This window comes from Arvicanthis niloticus, chromosome 5 (genome assembly GCF_011762505.2).
Source record: "Arvicanthis niloticus isolate mArvNil1 chromosome 5, mArvNil1.pat.X, whole genome shotgun sequence".
Lineage (NCBI taxonomy): Eukaryota > Metazoa > Chordata > Mammalia > Rodentia > Muridae > Arvicanthis > Arvicanthis niloticus.
In genome coordinates, this window is record NC_047662.1 from 64,610,050 (window position 1) to 64,637,811 (window position 27,762).

Here is a 27,762-nt window from a genome sequence, read left to right on the forward strand (position 1 = left end):
TTAGGGAGAAAAATACTCCATGATGGCTCACTGCTTAGGGCCTTTGGTAAGAAATCACATTAAATTCTACACTTTCAACAGAAGCCCTCAAAATGGGAGATGCTTTAGGGCCCTGACATCTTAAGGCACAAAAGTAATTTTTACCCACAAGACCACTCTCTCCAATCTAAATTATACAACTGCCTGTCAACCTGCCTTCTGCTTTTAGATGAACATGAACAGAAGTATCACGCCAATATCTGTGGCACTTTCAACTAGTAAGAATTCCCCAGGTATTCTCAAATCCCCTTTAATCTTTAGAATTTCTACATATTAAAAGTTGAGAATCACTCCACAGCAGGGTTGGGGATGGCCCCTGTGGAGTCCTTGGCACCTCTTTGTTGTACTTGTGACCAATTTCCTTCCACATTTGCATGGTGCTGGGCTTGGTCAACCATTACCTTACCAGCTCCATGTTGGCAGGGAATAGAGATTTTATTCACAACTCCATATCCAGAACATAGCATACAGCCTGGCTAGTAATAAGTTCCTACCAACTACTTGCAAGACAAGATGTCTAGAGCACAGACATGGAGAAACTTTCCCTTGGCTGGGGGAGGGTAACAAAAAGATAAGGGACATGTCAAGAAAGCCACAGTAGCCATCATTTAGCATTTGGGGGTTTTGAATTCAGAATGCCTTCAAAGTCTTTAAGCGCAGAACCAGCAAAGGCAGTTTAGGTGCAGTCATGTGTGAATTGTAAAGGACTGGAAGTACTGAGATTGTTCACCTGAGAGATGACCACAGGATACACACGGCATAGCTGGTGTGAATAGTGAGTAGTGAACTCTGCAGAGGTACTGACTGTCTCAGAAACTGACCTTGTGGCAAGTGGAAGTGTTTCACAAGTACAGATGTGTGGCATCAGAAGAGGAAATTCTACCAGACTGGTAGCCCAGCATAAATGCTGAAGGTGAGCAACATAGAACCATTAAGACTACAGCCAACAAGGAAGCATGAACCCACAACCCAGAGGGCAATTCTGGGTCTCAGATATCACATTCCTCCAAGGGTTGTTACTAACCCTGCTTTAAAAGGCAGTTCCTGTGTGGTCCAGATATGCTGAATATATGACACTATCCTACCAAAACCCACAAGCATCAAGGTTAAAGATCTTTGCACCACCATATTAGTAAATCAATTTCCCCCTCACTTTATTGCTCCCAAGAACTTGTCAAGTAAAGAAACATATTGTAAAGCTTCTCTTCCACAATGCCACACAGTAAAGCTTCCCAGAATTATAGTTCTCGAAACTCATAACATTCCTGAAAAAAAATCTACTGCTGACTATGACTATAAAGTTCTCCCTAATGATGCAAGCATGAGTTTCTGCACAAGGAGAGGCAACCACCAGCCCTTACCACTTTGATTAGGATCAACATCCACTAAGCTCTCTGCTGCCCCTCTCCCTTCCTACCCATCCCAGTCATGTGAGCATAGAGTCATGAGGAGCCCACGTGTCCACACAAGGAATTCGTGTGCAGGATGTCACAATGGTTCACAATTATATCACTTTGTGGAAACTGGACAAGTCATTCAGCCTGTGTTTGCTCAGCTAAATGATTTGGTAGCAAGATGCCTTCTCTGTGGACAGGTGCTACAACAGTAAATTAACCATAAAATGCTATGATGTCACTCCTTGTTCCTCAACAAAATTAATCTGACTCTCCTTTGGTGATAAATGAGGGAGAAATCAGGACAGACATGTTATAGTCCTTGCTACTTAAAGAGTAAAATCATGACAGCTGAATTATTTGACATATTAAATAATTTATTTAGCAAGGAAGGTTTTCCAGAAAGCCCCAGAAATGGAGCTGCTGTTTTAGCTCAAAGGTGCAGTCTGTGCTCAGCATGCACAAGGACCTGAGTTCAATCCCCAGAACGCCTCTAACACCCACACACACAGCAAGAAAAAAGAAGAGAAGGAGAAGGAAGCAACATTTGCAAAATTCCCAAACCTATTTTCAAAACATAGGTAATTTTCCCACTTAAAGAAACAGAAACAGGAATTAGGGTATAGTTCAAGTGGACAGTGTTTGCCTAAAATGTACAAGGCTAGATTCAGCCCTAACACCATATAAATAATTCTGTATTTGTATACACAAATGTGTGTATGATTCTGTGCGTGTGTGTGAGTGAGTGTGTGTGTGTGTGTGTGTGTGTGTGTGTGTGTGTGTGTCACAGCCCCCCAAGCTTTAAGGACTTTTGGAAGAAAAATACCAGCATCTGATACACAGGCGGGCAATTTGTAACAAATCTTTAAAATTAGTTTTAAGGAATAGATAAAGGAGGAAAATCAAGAGAGAGGAACAGAAGGAAACAGATGGGCCTGGAGGATTTAATAATCAAGTTTGAGTAACCACACCCTGCTTCAAGACTTTTTTTTTCATATTTGGACTCTAGAAGTCCTGACATACAGATACTTGGTTAATATAGCCTGCTCCGATTCTTCCTAAATTCATCTGGCCTCTATGCATTATATTACCCCATATTCTATTTATGCTCAGAAGACTACAAAAAAAGCAGAGGAACTGGGATGTAAGAGGGAACAGATTCATATCAATGCTCTCTCCACAGCCTTGTGAGTAGCAGAAACCAAGTGTGATCACAGTCGGACTGGGGAGCCACCGCAGCAGTTCAGATGCTTGGAAGCTCCCTGAGCTGGGCTGGGGTGTATACACCCATCAAGGGATGCAGGTAGCAAAGACAAAGCACTGTTGAAATCACATTGGAGAGTAAGTGAAGGAGTGACACCCACATAGTCAGAACTGCTTGGTTTTTTTTTTCCCAGTCCATATGTACACTACAGATCAAGGCGGCTATGAACCCAGCATTTCACGCAGAGAAAGGTAATTCAACTAGTAAAACAATAAGGAATCCATCTTGCTGGAAGAGTCTTAAAACCAAAGTCACTTATAAAGCAGCTTATTAAGATATACCTTAATAGCCTCCCAGGAAGCCTCCATGTCAGACTGTAACCTCTCTGTAGCAATAATGCCACTTGTGAGTGGACAGTACTGCACAGCCTCTTGCTGAAGGAGCCTCCTAAGGACCACATCACAGAATCTACACATGCCAGTGCTCTACTCTGCCATTTCTGCCTTCCTTCAAAATCCATAAGTGCTCACACAAAAACAGGAAAAGCTGAGTTCGATCCCCAGGATGTATAAAGGTGGAGAGAGAGAGAGAAATGACCTCCACATGTGTGCAATGGCGCAAGCACATCCACATAGATAAATCACACATGTGTGCATGTGTAGAGTGAAAAATTATAAAGGCCATTTTATGAAATATGTGTAAATTTTTCGCCTTAGACCTTGGGCAGAAAAGCACCTGCCAGCAGGTTTGGGCCCATCTAATTAGTTACAGAGGAGGGGGAGTTACAAGACAAAGGCCTGTTAAGAACATCCCAGAAACTGACTGGCCAAGGGAGGGACTACACCCTGCCCCCATGGTACGGCCTACTAGTGTTCAAAAAAAAGTAAAACAACCAATCCTGTGCACCTGCTCGAAAGTTCGCTTTTTCCCCACCCCGCCCATATATAAGCGCTAGACCCCTGAGCCACGAGGTCAGTCCCTCTATCCCCTATGTGAGATATGGGGATATAGGCTGGCCCAGAGTTCTGATTTAATAAATCACCTCATGTGTTTTACAGCAAGACGGTCTCTTGTGTGTCCTTTGGGTGCGTGCTATCCTGTGACTTAAGTGGACCTCCTTTCTGAGGAGTCCCGGACCTTTCACATGCACATATATGTCATACAGTCAATCTATTGGGAACCACACTCTTAAAGCAAACTGATTCTTCCTGTCTAGCTACTAATACTAGATCCTCAGCGAGGAGTGGGAGACAGTGAGGCCCTCTTCCATGCTGGATCGTTTTTTAGACATGTCAAATAAACCAAATTTTAAAAGTATGCATCAAATAAAAGCATTTTTAAAAGTTCAGCATAAGCAAGCACGATTGGTCAACAAACTTATAAAATAAGATTCTGTAGGAATTGGAAAAGTTATATTCACAAATTACGTGGCTCACACTTTGATGACATGAGTGCCAGGGCCACCAAACAGTGAGTAATCCATCTGACACACCTGTCCCAGCATGTGGCATCTTTGGTGCTGAAGGTGATCTTGTTAGACCTGTTCCCTCTAGACAGGACCTTCATTTCTGAGGCTATTCCACCACAGTGCCTCTTCTAGCCTGTTCTACTTTGTTTGAGATGCAGTAGCAGGGTATTACTTTTCCATTATGGCTTGCTACACTTTGCACTTTCTGGCCATAAAACTGAAGCCACACCCCCATCTTCCAATCCCCCTGCCAACATCACTGTTCTCTTACTGCAAAGAGCATCACAAGGAACATCCTCTGCCTGCTTATAGAATGTCTCACTCTGCCTCAGTTTTCCTTGCTAAACCAGGAGTTCCTGGTCACAGGGCAAGAGGGTAAGGAGGGGAAGCTCCCGTCTAGCCCCGGGTACATCCTTCTGTTCACCATATCCCAGCTGCCCCCTTCCAAGCAGACAGAGCTGTCAATGATCAACACAGATTTCCTAAGGACAAGAAGAGGGATCTGGACACAAACATCTTCATTCAGAGAAACAAAAGCTACTACTGGCAGCTGCCTGTTGATGGTATGCATCCACTTCTCCTTGGAGACAAAGAAAAAGTGGCCACACATTCAGATGCAACTCCAGCAGCACAATTCAATCCTGGACCCAATAGAAGACAAGGCAAGTAAGCACTCTTAAGTAAAATGTCAAAGGAGAAAGGTTTCCTAGAAACTGAGTTTGCTCTTAGCTCCTGCTAACATTCCCCTTCCCAGTCTTGGTCTTCAAATCAACATGATAAAGTAGGCATAGGAATGATGTATCAAAAAGGAAATTCAGTGACAGATCTAATACCAATTTATCAAAGAAAGGAACAAAAGCAGAAACACAACCTGCTCATCTGAAATCCCACTGCCTAGAAACAATCAATATTTAAATGATTTATTTAATTCATATGAATACAATTATTCAAAAAACATAATCCAGCATATAAGTTACCTGTGTACTTTAGCTATTCTCATGACAATATCAGGGTTATTAATATTATATATTTTGTGGGGGTTAGTTTGCAATAATCATGAGTATTTTCTTATGCCAATAACTATTACTCTGTGGATAAAAGAGCTATGGATATATTTTTTATTAGAAACACAGTAGAATTTAGCTTTGTATTTGATATTCAGGTTGTTTTTATTTTCATGATAACTACTAAAGTAAATAATCTTGTTCCCAGTCTTGTATGTTTACACACTGATTTTCTGTGGATAGATTCTAAATCAGAACTACAGGAAGAAACCCACTGATATGACAGGGCAAACAGTCTGTACTTTTACCAACAGGAACCTAAAGCTCATGGGGAATGCCAGCACTTTGGAGGCAGAAACAGGATGACCAAAAGTTTGAAACCAACCTAATCTACATAAGCAATACTCCATCTCAACTCCTACTCCAAAATAAACAAGAGAGACCCACATTCAGACAGTCTTGCTAGCTCACAATTTTTAACTCACATACTTTTAAATGTAAACAATGAAAAATACTGTGTGGCTCCCATGACCTCTGCATGTTAACCCCGGTCGCTTGCAGTACTCTCATTTACTGCCTTTTCAAACCAGTCTACTTCGTATATCAAAAGGATTGTGTTTTCTTACTTGACATCATACTGCAGTAGGACTCACGACAGATCTAGCAGGTCTGGTTTCAAAACTCAACTCTGTCAGTGAAGCCATGTCACCTTGAGCACCTTAACCTATCTGAATTTCATTTTCCTCACCTATAAAAGGGGAGTTAGTAAAGCTGTAACCTCGTGGGGATTTTATGGGTAGTAAAGATGCTTAAAAATTGCCTAGCTATTCGGCTATTTCTACAATTAAGAAAGCTTATTTTGAAGTTACGGATTTACAACTGCATGAGGGTTTAACCTCTAAGTAAGAAGCTATAGTCATAGAACATGTAAGTAAAAAAATAAAAATAAAAAAATTCCTATACACAAGTTTAAATTATAAATATTATAGAAAAGAAATAGGAAATAACAGATTCACTCAGCAAACATTGGTTGAACATCTACCAAGGGGTAGGTGCTGGTTACATAATAAAGAACTGAGAGATGCGCTCTCTGGCAGATACCAGCAAGAAAAATGGTCATCTCAGAAAAATGTGCCGAGTGATCTACTTGAAGAGACGCCATGGGCAATTTCCAGTGCACACTAACAGGCATTTGACCCACACTAAATGTAGGATGGGTAAGTTCCCTGAGATGATTATCAAGTAAGACCTTTAAAAAAAATAGTGATTAGTTGAGTAGAACATAAAACACAAGAAGGAAATGTTCAGAGCACAGGCTGCAAATCAAGAACATCAATTTTGCAGAGCAAACATTATTTGGCAAAATATCAAAGCCTCAGCAGCATTAGTGTAGTGAGACTATTAGTGTAGCATATATAAAGTATACTATAGTATATAGTATATAGTATATTATATAGTATAGCATATAGAAAGAGCTAAGGAGAGGAGACAACCAGCCCACAGTGGCTCCAAACTCCTTAGTACAATTTACAGAGGCTCAATGCGGGGAGCGGCAAAACCACTGAACAGCTTTAAGCAGAAGCACAGCTTTAGATCTGTTCTTTAGATCACGAGAGGGCTGGAGGTATGGCTCAGTAGCAGAACAACTGCCTAGCATGCAGATGACAAAGATCCTTGAGTGGATCCTCACAGAAGAAACAAGCAAACATACAAAAATTACAGCTCGATTCTAAATAACAGAGCATTAAGACTGGGAGCCTAAGGTGCAAACCTCTAACTATGCCCTCTAAGGATACTGCCTTGGCTACTGAACTGAGGAATTGGGGTAGGAGGCACAGGAGGGAAGCATTTACAACCATCACTAGTGAATGCTCTGGGGCCGCATAGGCACTCAGAGTGGGAACTCTAGGAGGAAATCTGACCCACGCAGAGCTTCTACACTTGGTTCCTACTGTCCATATGCTATACCTCCTGGTAACGAATATATGACACATGTTGTCCTAAACAAATAGTCTTTCCTTTTGTAAAAGATAATCCAATCTCATAACTGATATAAATAGAAAAACTCCCTGATGGTCAGAGGACAGTGAGCATTTATAACTTCAAGTTGTGGGAGGGGCATGTTGAGGGGATACATGAAAGCAGACTGGTACCCTTATAAGGGCAGAGAAAGAGCAAGGGTTTTCTCTTCCTGTACTCTCTCCACAGGCAACAGAATTTCTGTAACCTCACTTTGGGAAATATGTAGAGAGTTCTTCCCACCAGCAGCCAGTACCGCAGATGTCTCTATATCCGGCACTATTGCATCCTCTCACCCAATGCACTTTGGCACTCACTGAAAAGCCCATCAGATCCCTACAGGCTGGCCCTGCCTATCTGATTCCAATCACCTGCACAGCTTACATTCTGGTCTTCTAACTGACCAGCTATAAGTCTGTGGCCTTCAAAGGAAAGAAACTCATAGGAATTAAGTTTTCCACTCTCTCCATACTTATTTAATACCATGCTTGAAGTCTTACCTAGAGCAATAAAACAACTGAAGGAGTTCAAGGAGATATAAATTAGAAAGGAAGATGTCATAGATCTTTATTTGCAGATGGTATGATAATATACATAAGGGACCCCTAAATTCCACCTGGGAACACCTATCGCTAATGAACACTTTCAGCAAAGTAGCTGGATACAAAATTAAACCCAGATAAATCAGTATCCCTCCTACAAGCAGATGACAAACGGACTAAGAAAGAAATCAGGGGAACAACTCCCTTTACAATCACCTCAGATGATATAAAACATCTTAAAGTAACTCTAACCAAGCAAGTGAAAGATTTGTGTGATTAAAAATATTTTAAACATTAAAAAATTGAAGACGACATCAGAAGACGGAAAGATCATCCATGCTCAAGGACAGGTAGGATTAATATAGCAAAAATGGCCATCCACCAGAAGATTTAATGCAATAACCATCAAACATCCAACACAACTCTTTACAGAGCTTGAAAAGACCATTTTTAGCTTCAGATAGAAATACAAGAAAACCAGGATAGCTAAAAACATTCCTGAACAATAAAAGAATTGCTGGGTGTATCATCATCCCTAATTTCAAGTTGATTACAGAGATATAGTAATAAAAATACATGATATTGGCATAAAAACAGATATGTCAATCAATGGAATCAACCTGATGACCCAGATGTGAATCCACACACACCCCTATGGACACCTGAGTTTTGTTAAAGAAGCCAGAAATACACATTAGGAGAAAGAAAGCAACTTCCACAAATGGTGGTGGTCAAAACTAGCGACTGCATGTAGAAGAATCCAAATAGATCCATACTTATCACCCTGCACAAAACTCAACTCCAACTGGATCAAAGACCTCAACATAAAAACAGGTATACTGGAGCTGATGAGAAAGTAGGAAATAGATTGAACTCACCAGCATAGAAAAAGACTTTGTGAGAAAAACATTATTAGCACAGGGACTAAGGTCAAAAATTACCAAGTAGGAACTAATGAAACTAACAACTTTCTGCACAGCAAAAGACAATGTCATTTGGACAAATTGACAGCCTACAGAATAGGAAAATATTTTTTACCAACTACACATTTGATAGAGGGCTAATATTGATAATATATAAAGAACTCAAAAACTAGATGGCAATAAAACAAATAACCCATTATACATGTGGGATATATATATATATATATATATATATATATATATATATATATATATATATCCCAAACCCATTATATGTATGAGGTACATGTCTGAACAGAAACCTCTCAAAAGAGTAAACTCAAATGGCTGAAAAACTTCTAAAGAAATGTTTAACATCCTAAGTCATTCAAGAAATGCACATCAAAACTGCTTTGAAATTTCATCTTACACCCATCAGAATGGCTAAGATCAATAACACAAGTGACAGCTCATGCTGATGAGGATATGGAGCAAGGGGACACTCCTCCATTGCTGGTGAAACTGGAAACGTGTCCAACCACTATGGAAATCAGTATGGTGGTTCTTCAGGAAGATGGAATCAATCTACCTCAAGATCCAGCTCTACTAATTGCAGACATACACCCAAAGGTCATCTCATCGTGTCACAGAGACACTTGTTCACCATGTTCATTGATGTTCATTCATGATAGCCAGAAACTGGAAATAACCTAGATGTCCCTCAACAGAACAGATAAAGAAACTGTAGGATATTTACACAATGACTTTTATTGAGAAAAAAAAAAAAAAGTTAAATCATGACATCAAGAGGTGAATGAATGTAACTAGAAAAAATTAATCATCCTGAGTAAGGTAACCCAGGCCCAGGAAGATAATATGGATGTATTTACTTGTATGTGGATAGTAGTTGTTACATCAAGAATAACCACAAAGGTTAGGCATAGAGTAAGGGACTATGAGGGACAGATAGATCTCCCTGAAAAAGGTATGTCATCTATCAGTGCCTTGCTCAGCCACCATCAGGGAAGCTTTCTTCTGCAGCAGATAAGAACAAATTCAGACAGCCACAACCAGGTTATTTTTCAAAGTGAGTTTTGACTTAAGGTCCTTGGTACACTCAGCCCTAAACGGGATGTCTCTATCAAATCCCTCAACTCCAGGTTAAGGGACCAAAGAAGCGGAAAGAGTGTAAAAAATAGAAGGGACAAAGGACACCAAAGCCCTCTAAACCAGCAGGAAGCACAAATGAACCCTCAGAGACGGAGGCAGCATGCATGAGGTGTACACAAATATTTACCAGAGTCCTGGAGCTGAAAGGAGAACTGGGCAGAGGCTCCCATCCCTAACCCTGAAGCAGTCTCCAGTTGATAACCACTTGCAAATAAAAATTTTGTTTCCTCCAATGGGAGGATAGAGTAGTATATGCCCAGCAGTAATGACCAAAAATTTAACTCAATGGTACTATTGGAGGTTCCTTGTCTCATAGGGCCATGCCACAATTTTGCCTTTTTTTTTTTTTAAATTGTTTTCTTCTCTCTTTTTATCCTATAGGTCCTTTACATATATATTATGGCTTCCATTTAATGTTTTCCTGGGATTCCTGAATGCATAAATGTATACATTCTGATGTGTTAGTTTTTATTTTATCTTATTATTACCCTTCAGAAGTTCATTTTTAATGAGACAGAAAGGAAGTAGGTCTGGGTGAGAGGGGTAGGGACGAACTGGGAGGAGTGAGAAACAGTAATCCCGATATCTTCTGTGAGAGGAAAACAATCTATTTTTAATGACAGTAAAAAAATAAAATAAATAAACCACTGTTGTCACTGCCCTTTGCCTGGATTCCAGTCATTTGGTAGACTGTCTCACAAAAACTTGGAGAACGCTTCACTTACAATTGTTCACTTCAAAGAATAATACCAAATTATGGGTATTGGCTATGGGTGAACAGGCAGACAGAAAGAGGCACGGAGTGAGGTGAGGGAGAAGGGCCAGAGCCATGGGCACAGCACCCAGCAAGCTCCACTGGCCGAGCATCAGATGTCTTCCCATACAAGGTGATTCTAGATTTATTTTGAAGGCTTCCCGAAGTGGGCCTGGCTAACATGGCTGACTAAATCCTTGGCCACTGATTATCAACTTAACCCTCAGCCCTTTCCCTTCTCTAGCCTTTGGAGTAGGGTTTAAATTCTCCACTCTCAAATTACCTCTGCATCTCGAACCAGCCCAATCCTGAAGCTGGAAAGGGGCCCCAGTCACCAGTCACATCATTAGCAGAAAAGGACTAACTGAAGAAATTCCCAAGAGTTTTAAAGAGCCTTATGCCAGAAAACTGGGACTGAGGCCAAATATGTACTGCATAATACCAAGTCCTCAGTACCACTCAGTCCCTCGGGAAGCATGAATAGCTTCAGTCCTCTCTGCTGTTTACTGCTCAAAAGTTTCAGGATATTGCTAGTATATTTTTTGCTAATCTTGTAAAAAAAAGGCAGAACAAAGTTCAAGTGTACATATTTACTCAAGAAAGAGTATACTAGTGTATAGTATTATTTTAATAAATTGCGTTTTTTTTCTTTCATGAAAATGATAGTATAGCTAAGTTGACTGACATGCTCCAGTACTTCCTGCTTCTTGGAAGTAGATGGAGACAGGAGAATTATGAGTTACAAGACAGCTTGAGTACATTTAGAAATCCCTCATACTTCCACAATAAATAAATAAATAAATAAACAAATATATGACAAAATGACTCATATATAAATTATGTCAGAATAATGGTTAATTTTATATGTCTAATCACCATAAGCTCAGGTGATTAAAAGATTCCATACTTCTGGGTGTGTCTACACCGGAGTTTTCTGGAATACATTAAGATGTAAATCAGACTAAACTACATCCATCTAATAATCCCTTAGGAACCTGTATAGAAGAAATGGGCAGAGAAGAGGAATTTATCCTCTTCTAGAGCCTGAACTTCCATCTTCCTCTGCCTTCATACTCCAGAACTGCAGATTCAGAAGTCTTGATTCCAGAGCTTCAAACAGCCCCAGGTTCAGTCTTCCACCTTGGGCTACAAGTTACACCCTCAGCTATCATGGTTCCTGGGTCTCCACTCAGACTGAGCTACAAACTCAAGTTTCCCTGGTCTCCTCTTCACTACCCAGAGCATAGTGTAGGATTTCTGGGCCTTTGTAGTTTCATAAGCCACTGTCCATGGCAAGGCCCTTCTTATATCTATATACAAGAGAACCCAGATAAAGAATCCTGACTAATACAGTCACCAGTATAAAACTAACTTAAAACTATCCATTATCAGTCCACTGCAGCAACCACATTCATCAAAGGAAATGACAAGTTTGGGAAATAGGCAAATTATTCCACCATATAGAAAGAGACTACAGTGTCCAAGAGACCAACTCTAAGTTGACTCGAATATAGCAGCAAGCAGCAGACATGGTGTCACTGGACAAGAAGAATCTAGATATTATAAAGGGGTAACTCTCATCACATGATAGCCACATAATTCACTGTGCCCCTGAAAAGCAGAATCCAAGCACATCCATCAAGTTTTGACAAACAATTGACACAGACTCTATGTTTCCTGCTTAACATATATCCATTCTCATAAGGTAGTTGATAAAAATGATGTAAGAGTTTCATTGAAAATCATTTATTAGTTCAAATTAAATTAAGTGGACCAAGGGATAGAACTCAAGTGCCAGGTTAGATATGGAAGAAATACAGTGGGGGTCACAAAGAAGGACACCACCACCCCAGAGAGGCATCTCAACAAGGCAAAACTTTCCTTCTTCAGGAGGGGGTGCTCAGAAGACCAGACACAGGGGTGTACTGGCTGGTTTTGTGTGTCAACTTGATACACACTGGAGTTATCACAGAGAAAGGAGTTTCCCTTGAGGAAATGCCTCCATGAGATCCAGCTATAAAGCATTTTCTCAATTAGTGATCAAGAGGGAGGGCCCAGCCCATCGTGGGTGTTGCCATCCCAGGTCTGGTGGTCCTGGGCTCTACAAGAAGCAAGCTGAGCAAGCCAGGGAAAGCAATCCAGTAAACAGCATCCTCCATGGCCTCTGCATCAGCTCCTGCCTCCAAGTTCCTACCCTGTGTGAGTTCCCATCCTGACTTCTTTTGGTGATGAACAGCAATGTGGAAGTGTGAGCTGAATAAACCTTTTCCTCCTCAACTAGCTTCTTGGTCATGACGTTTTGTGCAGGAATACAAACCCTGACTAGGACAAGAGGCCAGCAAGTGTGCTGGGTTTTTGTTCTAACACAGGTGATAGTTGTCTTTTCTGACCTATTGTGACTGGTTAGTTTTACAAGAATCACCAAGAAGGAAATGAAGAGAAGGGAGAGGGAACTTCCACTTCATTCATATGCAGCACTTTCTGGAGACAAAGGTTCTACCAGTTGGTGGTGAGTAAAATATTTGCATAAAAGTTTTACAAGGTGGGAGAGATAAACAGATTTTAATTTCATGTCATAAATACAAGTTTTATAACATTTGGTTAGAGAGAGAGAGAGAGAGAGGAGAGAGAGAGAGAGAGATTGATTTAATGCTTCTTGGGAAAAGAATGGGATTTCAGGATACCAGGATGTTAACTTGCCTATGTAAACACTTCATGTTGGTACCGACAAACAAATCTCCAGAAATATTTCACTAGGATACAAATGGTTCTTAGTGTTCTCAGTGAAAGGTTGTGGTTACAGGTCTCCCTTACCCACACATGCAGCCATGTGGGCAATTAATACCTAAGAGTTTAAAAAATGACAAGTGGGCCACTGTCCACAGCTGCACCCTCAACAGAAAGCTAGGGCCACCTCAGAGAGCATTGTGGGCCTACAAGGACGATGAAAGTTGGATCCCCCCTGCAGTCAAAGGATACAGGATGTTCGGCCTTTAGGCTAGTTGTTCAAACACTGAACCATCTATTTTCTTCCTGGCCAAGTTGCTCAACTTGACACTGGAATGAGGCAAAGAGGATCCTTTGATTCCTCTTGGTCTCCTTAAAAAGAACTTTAAAATGGTCTCAGAAGGGCACTCATGGACTAAATACTGGGGTTAGAGAGAGGGGAAGTGCCATGAGCATCAGCATACAGGTGACACATTCTGGGGCAGAGAAGGCAGAGAACTCGGGAGAAAGTCACACATCTGATAGAGTACAAGAAGGCTACATGGTACAGAGGAAGGAAGCCACAGTGGGAGGAAGCAAAGCTTCCCCAGGGCCTTCATCACTCTTAGCTTTTCTTGAGAATGTGCAAAATTTCTCCTCTCAAAAGCAACACACCATCCATCCCTTTGGACCAGGCTAGGAAGAAATATTTAACCTTGATGCATTTGGGTTAGCCAGTAAGGCCTGCCCAGAGTGGCCTGATGTCTGAGCAGGAGCAAATAATTTGCTGAATTATGGCTGTCAGTTTACCTCAGTGCTGTGGGCTCCGGTTATTGCTTCATCTTCAGCTTTGCGATTAGATGCAAGCAGCTTGTAGATCCTCATCCCTGACCAGAAGGCCAGTGGTTGGCCTGCTCTAATCGTGCCAGGGAAGGAAGCACTTGGGAAAGCGCTTCAAACAGCTAAGGGGGTTCCCACCATAAGAGCTAAGTTCTGTCTCATTGTGAAGGCTTTAATTCCCTGAATACAGTGTTGCTAACCAGTGATCCTGCCATTTGTCCCAGAAAAAACAGACGTATTAGTATTCCTGTGTCTCACATGGTACACAAAAGAGATGTGGGCAGAAAGCCCTTTAATTCACTTTCTGCCTGCCTAGACTCCCCTATCAACAGCAAATCCACTTGTAGTGTACCATTTCAACACAGGTCATCCCAGGATGCAGGACCTCGGCCTTCCTGAATTATGTCCAACAAACTGTATACCAGCTGTCCAAGAAAACCAAATAGAACTAAATAGATCCACATATCATTCCAAAAGAGCCGGGGCTAACATCCAACAGACATGCAGACATGTAGTAGACTCTACTGCAGTCAGCCTGCTGCTTACGTGACTTGCTATTCATGCCCAAGTGTGCTAAATGACCTTAGTCTTCAACAGGAATTCCATGAACATCAAACTTTCTCGCAGCTTTGTGACTTGCTGGAAGCAGAATCATTTCGTTGTGTCCATATGAATATCAGTCTCTCACAAGCACAGAAGCAGATATTGGGTGAATGAGTGACCACCCTGTTCTCCCCAGTAGAAATTCTATCACTCTTGGAGACTAACAATTAAAAAGTTTGACTGTTGAAAGAAACCTCATTGTAAAGTTAATAGAGCTGCCACTGTGTCATCAGCCCACTCAACTAAGAGACACTCGTAAAACATTCAACAACGCCACTGCTTGCAAATGATCTCGGGGAAAACACTTGCGTCTCAACCATGAAAATGTGAAATAAAAAACATCGTAAGGGGAAAATGGTAAATAACAAAATCTACCAAAAAGAAAAACATATAATAAGAAAACACTAATTTTTCAAACCACACTTAAATTTCACACATGCTGCACGTATATAAATACACCTTTAATTACATATGTAAATTAATGTTATACACAATGAAAGGAAAACCATAGCTCTTCTTTTGGTAGAAGGTCAAACAGCTTTTTATATTCTTAGACTTTTTATGTGGAGTGTGTCTCCTCTCAGTAATTTGACTACTTATAAGTCTTGGCATTGACTTGTGCCCACTGCAAAAAGAAGTTTATCTGACCAGGGTTGAAAGCAGCTCCAGTCTATGAGTAAAAACATATACATTTAGAAGGCAATGTGATATCATGATGACTGAGTAAATCAACAATGGTAGTAGGTTCTACTCTAGGGCCAAGGACCTTTGCTTTTAACCAAGGTTATAGTAACAGGTAAGGCATTGCTGTCTGTTGGGACAGGTCTCCCATCTAATGAGAATGCAGTTAGTTACACCATCCCAGTTAGGTAGATAGCATAGCTCTGCACTGGGTAAGTCCATCCATGCCTTTTCTCCATCAATGTCTTTCTCCCCTGGGATACTTACTACACAGCACCTTCCAGCACTATTGTTAACACATAGCTAACAACGCCCTGTGTTTAAGAAACTCCTGTAACCATGTAAACTTCCTTTTCCCTGCGTAAAGTAACCATATTTGGAGTGACATCTTCTCTTATTGAGGGCTGTAGCACAGGAAAGAGAAGAGAGCTCACATAAATCCCTGGCATATAAAGAGTTTATAAGCTTTCCAAATATTTCCTTTGACAACCTTGTAAACTCTGTGATAAAGACAGCGGGCTTCATGCGGAATCACGCTGGGTCCCTGAAGCAAATAATAGAAAGCAAGGAAAGGAGAGTTGATCTAGTCATCTAGATTAATACAATCGAGCTCAGTAAAGTTTGCATTACACAACCAATACACTGGCTAAAATCAGGCCTAGAAAGGAGTTTTCTATGGTGGTAAACAACTCGTAGAACAGAGAAGAAAAGAGTTCAGAGATCTACCAAGCTCTCTCCCTCTCTCCCTCTCTCCCTCTCTCCCTCTCTCCCTCTCTCCCTCTCTCCCTCTCCCCCCCCCCCCGTGTGTATGCACATGTGTTGTGGTTTGTAAGCCAGAGGACACCTCAAATCTCATTCCTCAGGGGCCAACCACTTGTGGTCTCATTGAGACGTGGTCTGGTGCTCTTGCTAACTAGCCAGCAGGTCCTAGGCATCTGCTTGCATCTGTGCTCCCAGCACCACATGCCTTTCCCCCTGTGCATGCTGGGATCAGACTCAGGTACTCAAACTTCCATCATACAAACACTTTACTGTCTGAACCACTGCCCAAGTCCCCTAGGCAAGTTCTGAAAGCAATTTTATTGCCTGTGGAGGTCTGAATGAGAATAGCCCGCACAGGTTCAGGTGTTTGCACACTTGGATTCCAGTTGGTGGTGCTGTTTGGAGAGGTTTGGGTGATGCACACTTGCTGGAAAGAGTTATTACTCAGGGCCAGCTTTGAGATTAAAAGCCTCACATCACTCTCAGTCCAATCCCTTTGCTTTGCACTGGGTTGAGGGTGTGAGCCCTTGGCTTCCTGTTCCTGCTGCCACACCTTGTATATTTAAAAGTATGGCGTGTCCAAGAGATGCTCCACACACACACATACCATACACACACACACACCCCATCCCACACACACCCCATCACACACCCCATCCCACACACACCTCATCCACACACACCCCCATCCACACACACACACACACACACCATCCCACACACACACACACACACCACACACACACACTCCATCCCCCCCCACACACACATACACCCATCACACACACACCCCATCACACACCCCATTCCCCCCCACACACACACACACTGTCCACACACACACACCATCCCACACACACACACACTCCACACACATCCCATCCCCACACACACACACACACACACACACTCCATCCCACACACACGTGGCCAATTTCTGTTCTCTCTCCCCTGCTCTCTCTACTGGGCTGCCTTGTCTGGCCTCAGAGGATGCACCTGGTCCTACAGTGACTTGATGTGCTGGGGGGTGATACCCAGGGTGGGGCTCCCCCTTCTCAGAAGAGAAGGAGACGGGGAAATGGGGAGAAAGATCTATGTGAGGAGGTACTTAGAGGAGAATGGGGGCTGATATTGGGATTTAAAGTGAATAAATAAAATTTAAAAATCAAACACTAAAAATAAAGAAAGAAAAGAAAGGAAGAAGCAAGCAAGCATGGGTAGAGCATGAAGTGTCTTGTATGCACAAAAGTATTGCACCTGGATATTCAGGTATTTCTTGACACAGTAAAATTGCCCCTGACTACAATTCTTAGGGAAAGTTCAGTTTTCGTTACAAGAAATATATCTCTACTTGCTTTCCATAGTGAAATTTAAATGAGGACTAAAAATATTGAAAGAGGTCTTTTAGAAGCCTAAGCATCAAAGCAAACACCCTAGGAACAAGAACATTCTTTGAAAATGTTACCATCTTCTCCATGCTCCAAGCCTCTTGTGGCCACACATGACTGAACATCTAAAAGAATACAGAACAAGGCCTCATAGTTAAAAGAACAAAAAGGAAAAGGGGGAGGGGGAGGTCAAGGCGATCCACTGACTTCTTATTCACACAGTCACTAGATGATCTGGCCTTAAAGGCAGAATTAAGCCCACCAGGTAGCCATTTTGAGCATCGCAATGGTTCTGAGCCTGTATCTTCTCACCCAGTTATACTTGCTCATGTCTCTTTTCACTTCTTCAACTACACTTGAAACAAAGCCCTGAGTTCCGGGAGCCCTGGACTCTATCAGCAACACCAAAGGGGCAGCAGAGGAAAGTCTGCTCTATGAGACCTAGTTTCCCTTCCCCTAATTATTCTGCCCCTTGCTTCATGCAGTAACTGCCTCCAAAACAAAAATATTTTTAGATCAAGTCTTGCTGTCTGTAAGAATACTGTAATTAATCTCCCAATAAAAAGACAGTATCAAACTTCAGTCAAGGAAAGCCACAGCCTCAATAGAAAAAATTTAGTTACTAGTTCCATTGACAAACTGTATGTGTCCACTGTCAAGTGTATGGGTGAGTACAAGTTCATTAATAAACTTTAAAAAGAAAGAAGGAAGGAAGGAAGGAAGGAAGGAAGGAAGGAAGGAAGGAAGGAAGGAGACAAACACGTGGTCCAGGTCCTCCTCCTCATACCAAACTCTCACCAGCATTATCTCACCCAATCCTGACACCTCTTGGAAGATCTTTCCTTTGTGGCTGCCCCAAAATTTAGTTCAGAGAAGGCTACATTTGGGTTAGGTACTGGCAAGTCCAGTTACAGAAGATGGATAGATTCTCTCCTAAAAACACAATCTATTTCTTACCCTACAGTTTTATTTTGTGGAGGAAGGCAGGGATTAAGAATACCTTTAAGACAGCAACAGTGGACGCAGGTGCTGCGGTTGGAGCATGTGCCCAAAGGGTTCACATACTGGACCCTCAACACAGCAGCACTGACAAGTGGGACATGGGAAACAAGAACAGGGACAGTCCTCACAAATGGTTTCATGCCTTCCTCTTGTGAATTCATTCTCCCTTCTGAGGAGGTGCCCTGGGAGAGACAGCTGTTAAAAGCAGAGGCTTCCCGTTTTATTTTGGCTTTAATAGCCCACTTGCCCTCCTGATTTCCAACATGAGCTAAGCACCACAAGCCCTCAGCAGATGCAGCCACATAATCTTGGATTTCCCAGCCTGCAGAATCATAAGCCAAAATAAGCTTCTTTCTAAATTACTCAATCTCTGGTATTGTTACAGCAGCAGAAAATAGGGTAAGGTAAAGACAGTACCAAAGGCTAGTAACTTACACATAATAGGTGTTGCTTTCTCACAGTTTGTAAGTCTAAAAAAACCCAAGATCAGGACACCCGCTCCTTTTTGTCTAAGGGAGACTCATTGTGTTTTGAAGATGACTTCTTTTGCTACCCCCTCACTGTGGCAGACTGGAGTGGCTTCTCTCCATCCTAGAGGAGCAGTAGTAATTCCGTGCATGAGGGTGGAGCCCTCAGACTTAATCACCTTCTAAATACCGTCTACTAATACTATCTTATTTTCAATACATGAATTTTGAAGTGGGGACAAAACAGCCTATAGCAATATCCTACCAAACCGATTAAAGACAAGAAAGTATATCTGGTTCCATGCAAAAGAAAATTACATATGACCTGAGACAGAATCGTCCCTCTAAATGTTGGATCAACAGTTAAGAATACTACAACAAATCCTCTTATGCAAAATAGACTATTATTTAAAAAGTGTATCATCCCCCAAAAATGTTTATGTAGAAATTCCATCTCCATTAACGCAAGAGTTTGACCTTACATGAAAAGAACCCTGTCAATGGAGTCATACTGGAAGAGATGGGCTCCTAATACAACATGACTGGCACCTTGTAAAACTAAAGCTGAGCACAAATACACACAAACAGTAATGCTGAGTAGACATGAGGACATGATCAAGTTGACATATCTACAAGTTAAGATAAACCAGACTACCAATAAAGGCCCAGAAGTTAAAAGTGAGGCCTGGAGCAGCTCATGCATGGTGCTGTCAGAAGGACCAGGGCCTTCCTGATGCAGTGACCTCAGACCTCAAGCATCTTTCTCTCAAGATAAGTGATTCAGTATTTCTGTTGTTCAAGTCGCTCAGTTTGCCGTACTTTGCTACATAAATTCTAGCAAACTGATAATGTAATGGTCTAAAACAGTTCGCCCTGTAGAAGGATTTTCTTACACTGCCATACAGTTTGAAGTATGAATAGACAACATGTATGTACCATGTGATGGTTTGAATGAAAAATAGCCTCCATAGGCTCGTAGGGAGTGGCACGATTAGGAGGCGTGGCCTTGTTGGAGTAGGTGTGAGCTTGTTGGAGGAAGTGAGTCACTAGAGACAGAGACGGGCTTTGAAGTTTCAGGTCCTCAAGCCAGGCCTCGTGGCTGACTGTGTCTCCCGATGCCTGCTAATCCAGATGTAGGACTCTCAGCGTCTTCTGTAGCACTATGGCTACCTGTGTGCCACCATGCTTCCCACCACGATGAGAATGAACTAAACCTCAGAGCTGTAAGCCAACCCCAGCTAAACATTTTCCTTTATAAAAGCTGCCATGGTCATGGTGTCTCTTCACAGCCATAAAATCCCAAGACATACTATGTCAGACACTTGATCGTGAGGTATAGGGAAAGAATTACGGGTTTGTTGGCATATTAACCAGAAACTAAAGCTATTTTCACACAGACTGCTGAAAATTCAAATGAGTTTTTTAAAAAACTGATGATAAAATGAAACCTCAATAAAAATAAAACTCTCTGAAGGTAGAGTAATAATTTCTCATTTGTCCTATATTACAATAAAATTATTTAATTACAGAGTAACTATCAATGAAAGGGAGAAATAATTGACTCTAATAATTGACTCTAATAATTGACTCTAATATAAGAATCATAGGAAATACTCTAATCAGGAACCCCAATGGTACTGACACTAAAGGTATATTCTATTAACAAAATCCCACCCACCTCTCTGTGGAAGCTCAGTTCCACTGAAAGGCAAAATGTTGCCTTCCAGTGACCAGCACGGCAGTCCTCCACAGGAGCTATTCTAGGCCTGATACTTCCTCTGCAGCTGAGACCAGATTCAGGAAGTTGTGTGGGAAATGACAGCAAAAGCAGGACATGACCATTTCCCTCATAGCTCAGAGCAGGCAAATACCAACCCTGGCTTCACACACCCTCTAGTAGAATACACATCCACACACAGGAGGGTAACCTTGGTCTTAAGTTTTTAAAGACTAGGTAGACTCCATTAAGCTATGAATACGATTGTGTTTTGCTTCACCTTTAAAACAAAAGGCTTTTCAGCAAAGGGAGAGAATGGCGGTGATCAGTGACCCTGTCTCTGGGTTCAGAGCCATAAGGAGCGGGGTCATTCCTAGTAGAAGTCCTCCACAGCTGGGAAGAGGGCATCCATACAGCAGCTCTGATTCTGTCCTGCTTCCAGAGCTGCATACACCCTCAGGATGAACTGAACAGAGTCAGATGGTTACTGTGCATGTTAACCAATCTAAAACCAGCTCCAGCTGTTTCCTTGAGTCTCATTATTACCAGTGGGAAGGGTGCTACCTAACACTAATGGAATTATCCTTAATATTAACAGCTATCACTTATTAAGCATTCTCTATATATGCGCTACAACTTCATTTATCCTTACTTTATCCCTGAGAAATGAATATTTGTCTCATTTTTAGCAAGGACAGATTCAAAATAACTAGCTTACTTAATTTCAGAGGTAGCAAAGGAGGGATTCAATTCTTAGCCTTTCCTTCCCCAAAGCCAAGGCTCCTAAATGAATGTTGGTAGAATCAGTCTTTTGGTCAAGATTAGAAATGAGACAAGTACCTAAATAAATAAATGAGTGAGTGAGTGAGTGAGTGAGTGAGTGAATAAACAAATAAATAAATAAATAAATAAATAAATAAGGTTGGTGACATCAAGGAAGTCCTAGGTCATTCACTGGTAGTACAGATTGGTTCTGTAAATCTGAAAAGTTGCCAGAATCAAGTCAACAATACATTTGATTTTACCTTTCTAGTAGGGAGATCACAGACAATCTCTAGTGAGAAAAAGAAAACCGTGTGTGTGTGTGTGTGTGTGTGTGTGTGTGTAGTTAGAAGCACTTCCTAAAATGAATTTTTCCTGTTTTCCTAAATTAGTTCCCAACAGAACTAATTCGATGATGATAAGTGACAGAGGTGATCAGGGATGAACTTCATCCTGCATCTTAATTTAAGCAAATTGAAGGCATGCAGCCCTCACCTTTTCCCTATGCGTTTTGAGATAGTACTGAGGTTGTGGGACTCAATAAGGAGACACATATGCAGCAGAGAACTGCCTGGTCTGGCCTCAGTGGGAGAAGATGTACCTAATCCTGGAGAGACTTGAGGCACCAGGGAGTAGGGAGGCCTGAGGGAGGGGAAAACATCCTCTTGGAGATGGGGGAGGAAGAATGGGATGAGGGACTGTGGGAGGGGGAAGGAGGGAGGGAACCGGAAAGGATGGATTATAAAAAAAAAGTAATTAAAAAAAAAGAATGAGAAATTACAGAAGCCGCACGACTAAGGTTATCTTAGGATATGGATCTTTAAAGCTAGACTACGCGAAAACGTATTTACGGTTTATCAATTAAGTCATTTATTGTTAAATATATCTTAAAATTGAACCTGTTCCAAGTGAATAAAAGGATTGCAACTCCACACATTATGTAAGAAATGGGTCACATCGTAAATTTTTTGGATATTTTCTCTTTGTAAAATCACTCAGTTGGGCCCAATAAGATTTAAATTATGAGGGTCTGGATTAAATGTACTTTAAGCTCAGCTTACTTACCCCACACAGAAAATTTGGCACATCTAGTAAACAGACAGCGATTTTTCAAGTTTTTAACAACTGAGTTATGCCTTGGTAGTAAAATCCCGTGGGGAAACTTTAAAGACTGACAGACCACTGATCAAACCATGGCCTCAAATAAGCTTTCACCAAGGAGTTCTCCAGGGAAAAGTTAATGCATGCACGCTCCTTGAAGGAACCACATTCTCCCATGCAGGGAGCCTGGGGAGGCCTGGGAAGCAAGGGTTCTGAGAAGGCCTGGGAACGTAGAGCCTAGAGCAAGCGCAGAGAGCGGGCACCTCTGCAGCCTCGAGCGCAAACACCGCTCCAGCCAACACATCCCAGGACAGTGGGGCACACCGCACCGCAAGGTCACCGCACCGAGGCGACTTTACATAATCTCCCGCCGCGCCGCCAGGCACCTGCACGGCACCCTCCGTGCAGAGCCAGAGAGCTGCCGTGCAGGGACCGACGGCCAGGGAACCCGGGTCGGGAAGCCGAGACAGCGGGGACAGAGAGCAGTGATGCCAGGAGAAGGGAGCTGGAGACCGGGTGTTAGGGTGGTGGGGACCACAGGGACTCGGAGTGGGAAGAGGAAGCAGGGATGCGGCGGTCAGAGAGCAGAGTCGCGGAGCGAGGACCGATCGGAGACCCGGAGCTGGGTCACAGAGCCGGGCTGCCGCGCAGCGCTCCGCCGGGACCGGATCCGGGCAGGGAGGGGGCGCAGGGGAGGACGCCGTCTGTCTGTCCATCTGCGGGGCCGCCCATGGCGCACCTGCACGCGCCCTACCTGAGTGGCTTTGTGGAACTGCTTCTTCAGCCCTGCCACCGACATGATGGGATGCGGGAGGCCGCGCGGCCGGCAGCTGCAGATGCGGAGAGGCGGCAAGGGTCGCCGGGCCGCCGCTGGTCGTGCGGCCGCGGGAGCTGCTGGCGCGGGGGCGCGGCGCGGGACGCGGGCTTGTGCGGAGAGACACCCTGACGTCAGGGCGGGTGATGCGGCCTCTTAAAGGGGACGCGGGAAGCCCCGCCCAGGGCGCAAGCGGGAGGCAGGTGAGCGCGCGGAACCCCCGGCACTGTGCGGGGGCGACTGTCCCTCCACCTTCAGAAGCCTGGACAATCTTCAGCTATGGGAGTCGTTCGTGGCCCTGGCAAATGGGTCACCGCCTTTGGGCAGTCCAGACTCAGGTGACCTAGCTTCCAGGTAGCCGCAGTGGCGCTGCCTGCGCACTGCCCTTGCCCTTTGAGCCTGGCCTCCCTGTGGCTGAAAAGCAGGGTGGCGGCTTATCTGGATCATGAATAAGTCATTGCTCATTTCATGCCCTGCCTTCTCGCTTGATTGGCCACCGAAAACATTTCTCTGCCTCCATTTCAATATCCCTTAAGCTTGTTTCACCTTAGGGAAATCCATCAACTTTTTTTTTTTTTTTTTGGGGGGGGGGTCTAGTACAACTCAACTACTTAAGATGAAAAAAAAAAGTGAAGTCCTTACAGCTTTACTGGAATACTGGAATAGAGTTGATATGAGTTATTGCTACTACAATAGCATTTAATCTATTTTCAAAAGAAAAAAAAAAAAAAAGCCGAATGTGAACTTGGCATTTACACAATTATTATGGAGACTTGAGGTTTTCGTTGTAACATTTTTATATAATGACACCAAATAGGGACAAAGGGTGGATAGGGTTGGGTGAAGGGCCCAGAGCGGCACCAGAAATAATCTGTGCTCGAACAAGCAACCACTTCAAGTTTTTCTTGTACTGAAAAGCTTGTGGGAGAGTCTCAAATGCTGGCCACACCCTGCGTGTGTGGATCAAAGTGATGAGACGCCAAGACAAGAATAATTACCATGAATGTGGAAAGAGTCAACATGGCCTGGATTGGGTTCCTAGAATCCAGTTCCCTAAACTCCTCAGCCCTGCTGTCGTAAGGGAAGCATGTACTGCAGCTTGAGTAAAGATGAACTGAAGGGCTGATGCAAGGGGATCCAGACATGGGCTGGGTACCAGTCACCCTGCTAATGGTAATTGCAGCACAACAGAACTCTGGAGCAGGGAGCAGGGGGCATCCCATGGCCTCCTCACCCAGTCTGCAAAGTGAAACAAAAGGAAGGAAGGGGTCTGTCGTCTTGTGGTCCTTGCTGTTGTGCAGAACTTCCAACTTGTGGTACTTTCTAAGCTACCTGTGTTACTGGAGACATTGGGACAAATATTGGCTAGCTGATTCAGCCAGGAGGGACATGTTACTTCTTAAGAATTCAGCTTTCGGTATAAAAGGCCACAAGTCTGATATGGTCTGAAATTTGTAACTTTGGTCTCAGACATGAAAGAAGTGAAATGGGGACCTTTGACAGCTTATGCTGCTATGTATCAGAGGAACCATGTCAGGTTCTGCATAGAAAACTTCAAAGCTCTCTGAACCTGCTGCTCTCACCCAAGTCTCATCTAAGTCAGGGATTCTGTTTAAGCCCAACTGTTGCCTGTGAGAATTTTTGAGATGTTGCCCTGGAAGGCTCCTTTGGAAGGCATCGGAGAAAGGGGTCTTTAGGGGATGGGGAAGGAAGATGCCAAAACACACACACAAATTTGGCCCTTGAACCCCAAGGTCAACTCTTCTCAACCCTCCCAATGCTGGGGTCCTTTAATACAGTTCCTCATGTGGTGACACCCAACCATAAAATTAATTTCTTTGCTGCCTAATAACTGTAATTTTGCTACTGAGATAAATGATATTGTATGTCTGTGTTTTCCAATGGTCTTAGGCAGCCCCTGTGAAAGGGCCTGAAAGAGGTGACAACCCACAGGTTGAGAGTCACTGCTCAAGGTATTTCCGGGTCAGTGATGCAAAACCACTTTTTTATGTGCATATATTCTAACTTGAATGTAGAGGGAAAATGCACTTGGTGCTAAACGTCCCTCACATGAGCGTTCTTTCACTGCAAAGGATCTGTAACAAAGACTCAAAGCACAGTGTAGATGGTGGTGGTGGTTAGAGTCAAAGGTCAGCAAGGAAGACCTCTGATGAACTCAACATTTTACCCTCTAGTCTCCTGAGATAAAATCACTGTAAAATGCTAAATAAACCCAGTTCAGCTCAAGAAAGTCCCAATTATGTGAATCCCCGACACAGCACCACCTCACTAATTGGGCAGCAAATTCATGGTCAGCAACAATCTCCTCACATCATTTATGCACTACTTCTCTTTGCATTCGGCCAAAGCTTCCAGGAAATACCAGGCTGCTAGTTTACACAGGGCTGATGCATCCTTGGTACCTTTCATGGTGATGTAGACCCCCCGGGAGGCAGATTGAAAGCACCCACTTCCATCTTTCTCCCCACTGACCCTGTTCCCAGCCTCTGCCCAGCAAAATGGGTAAACTGCTCCAGAATTCATGTGCAGCTCAGTGAGAATGTGAATCACAAAAAAGCAAAATCGTTCGGTCCTAACTTCAGATTTTCCAGCTGAGAAATGCGAGGTGATGCAGGGCAGTGACTGGCTCTTTTTCTACTACTGCCTCTAGCTAAACGCAGGACAGCTATGTCAGTGCTAAGTGTAGACGGAGATGACTGGGTGAATGTACAGCCGCCGTGTCACCAGTACCGCTTAAATCACACGCTTAACACCCTTAGCGGCATAGCCCTGTGAGTGGTGTGTAACATTTTGCACTTGTGGAAGCAATCCAGGAGCATGAGTGCTTGCCCGGAGTGGCAGGGCTAGCAACAGCTTCCTAGAAATGAGAAATCAACGGGAAGGCCACCTTCATAACTCTGCTCCTAGGTTTCCCTCCCCCCCCAACAGCTACACAAGGAGGTACATGTGCCTGGACCCTTTGAGGTAGAATGTGAAAGTCTTATTCCCGTAATGCAGCCCTCATCTCTTTAAAGCACAGTGGGTGTCTCCCTACAAAAGCTCCCTCTTTACCTACCTAAGCCCTATTAGCCTGGTCACAGAAGATGGAAGAGACAAAGAGACCCTGAGACAGCCTAGTGATTCACACCAGCCCAATGACGCCTGATCTGCGTGGTATTCATCTCCAGATGCCCCCCACATTCCTAGCCAACTGTCCCCTCCAGTTCCTCGGCTTTGAAGCCTTTCCCCATCCTCTACCTTTCTTGTCCTTTCCCCATTTTGGAGCCTCAGGAATCATACTGTGAGCCGCTGCTATGAACCTAATCTAATGTGCACTTGTAAACATTCATATTGGGGCCTAGATTCTTACCTCTTTAGCCACAAGTGCTTTACTTTGCTTGTATATTTCTACCTGTATATCACTTAGCAGACAGACCATAAGGACACCCATTAGTTATAGCCTAATTGAATTTGAAAATCCTGATGAGGTTTTTGAAACTATACTATTTTAGATAAAACTAGACACGTCTGCAGACTGTTCAGTACTTCTGGATGTTCCCCCTCATGTCAACCATTCCTACTCCCTGGGTGTCCAGGGTCCTGTGGACTCTGAGAGTTCCTGATGTCTTTCCCTTAGAATCCATTTTGTTCAGGAAAAACTCCTTTCTGCTGTCATCACTGGCTCTTCCCTTGCTTTTCCCCTGCAATAACATTGAAATCCCTGGTTTCTGTGCTGGCTAGAAACTCAAATACAGAGACTCAGGAAGCTCTGGTTCTGCAAACAGGCTTCCCTTTCAGAGAATAGTCAGATTAACAAGAAACATAGTATTTTAGCAAGTGTCGGTTCTCCCTGTAGGATGTTGACATTCTAACTTACAATCAAACCTTTCACTCATTTGATTAGTATGTGTCAGACTACCAAGGCCACTGCCTTGGCCCTTGGGAACTGGCAGCTAAATGCTTATAAGTAAATGCCAAACAAGAAAGCTGTGAGAGGGTAGTGTCCACTCCTAGAATGAGAATAGCTTCAAATAGGAACACATTGTTAGAGCATCTTTACCATGGGTTTATCTATTCTGTTCCAGGGCTGACATGATTGTAAAAAGAAAACGATAAATAGATGCTGAAGACATCTAACGTGACCCTGAGCATGGGCTCTGCCTAGTCAGGCTGCTAAAGCATTGTGTTAAAGAGGTCATGTTCTGTTGCTATTTTAGTAGCTAGCCAGCTACACAGAGAAAAGCTATTCCTTGGTCAGAGAACACATTTTCCCCATTAGCTGGAGGTTGTGTTCTCCTGATTACTGAAATCCAGAAGGAGAAGAGAGATCAAAAAGGAGAGCTAGTCTTGTTTAACACAAAACTGCTAACAATACAAAGAATTCTGGGTATTGTTTCTACTCATCTGTCAGCATAAGCTTTAT

The 27,762-nt window shown here is 43.0% G+C and overlaps 1 protein-coding gene across 1 annotated transcript in view; it reads right to left on the reverse strand.

Moving 5' to 3' along the window:
* The window catches only part of Sh3gl2 (SH3 domain containing GRB2 like 2, endophilin A1), a 176,880-nt gene extending 153,131 nt beyond the window's left edge, over positions 1–23,749 (reverse strand). Inside the window, exon 1 of the mRNA XM_034503564.1 lies at positions 23,280–23,749. Within this exon, the coding sequence (XP_034359455.1) occupies positions 23,280–23,324 (45 nt within the window). The 5' untranslated portion in view covers positions 23,325–23,749. The remainder of the gene's footprint in view (positions 1–23,279) is intronic.
* Positions 23,750–27,762: the final 4,013 nt, after the last annotated feature.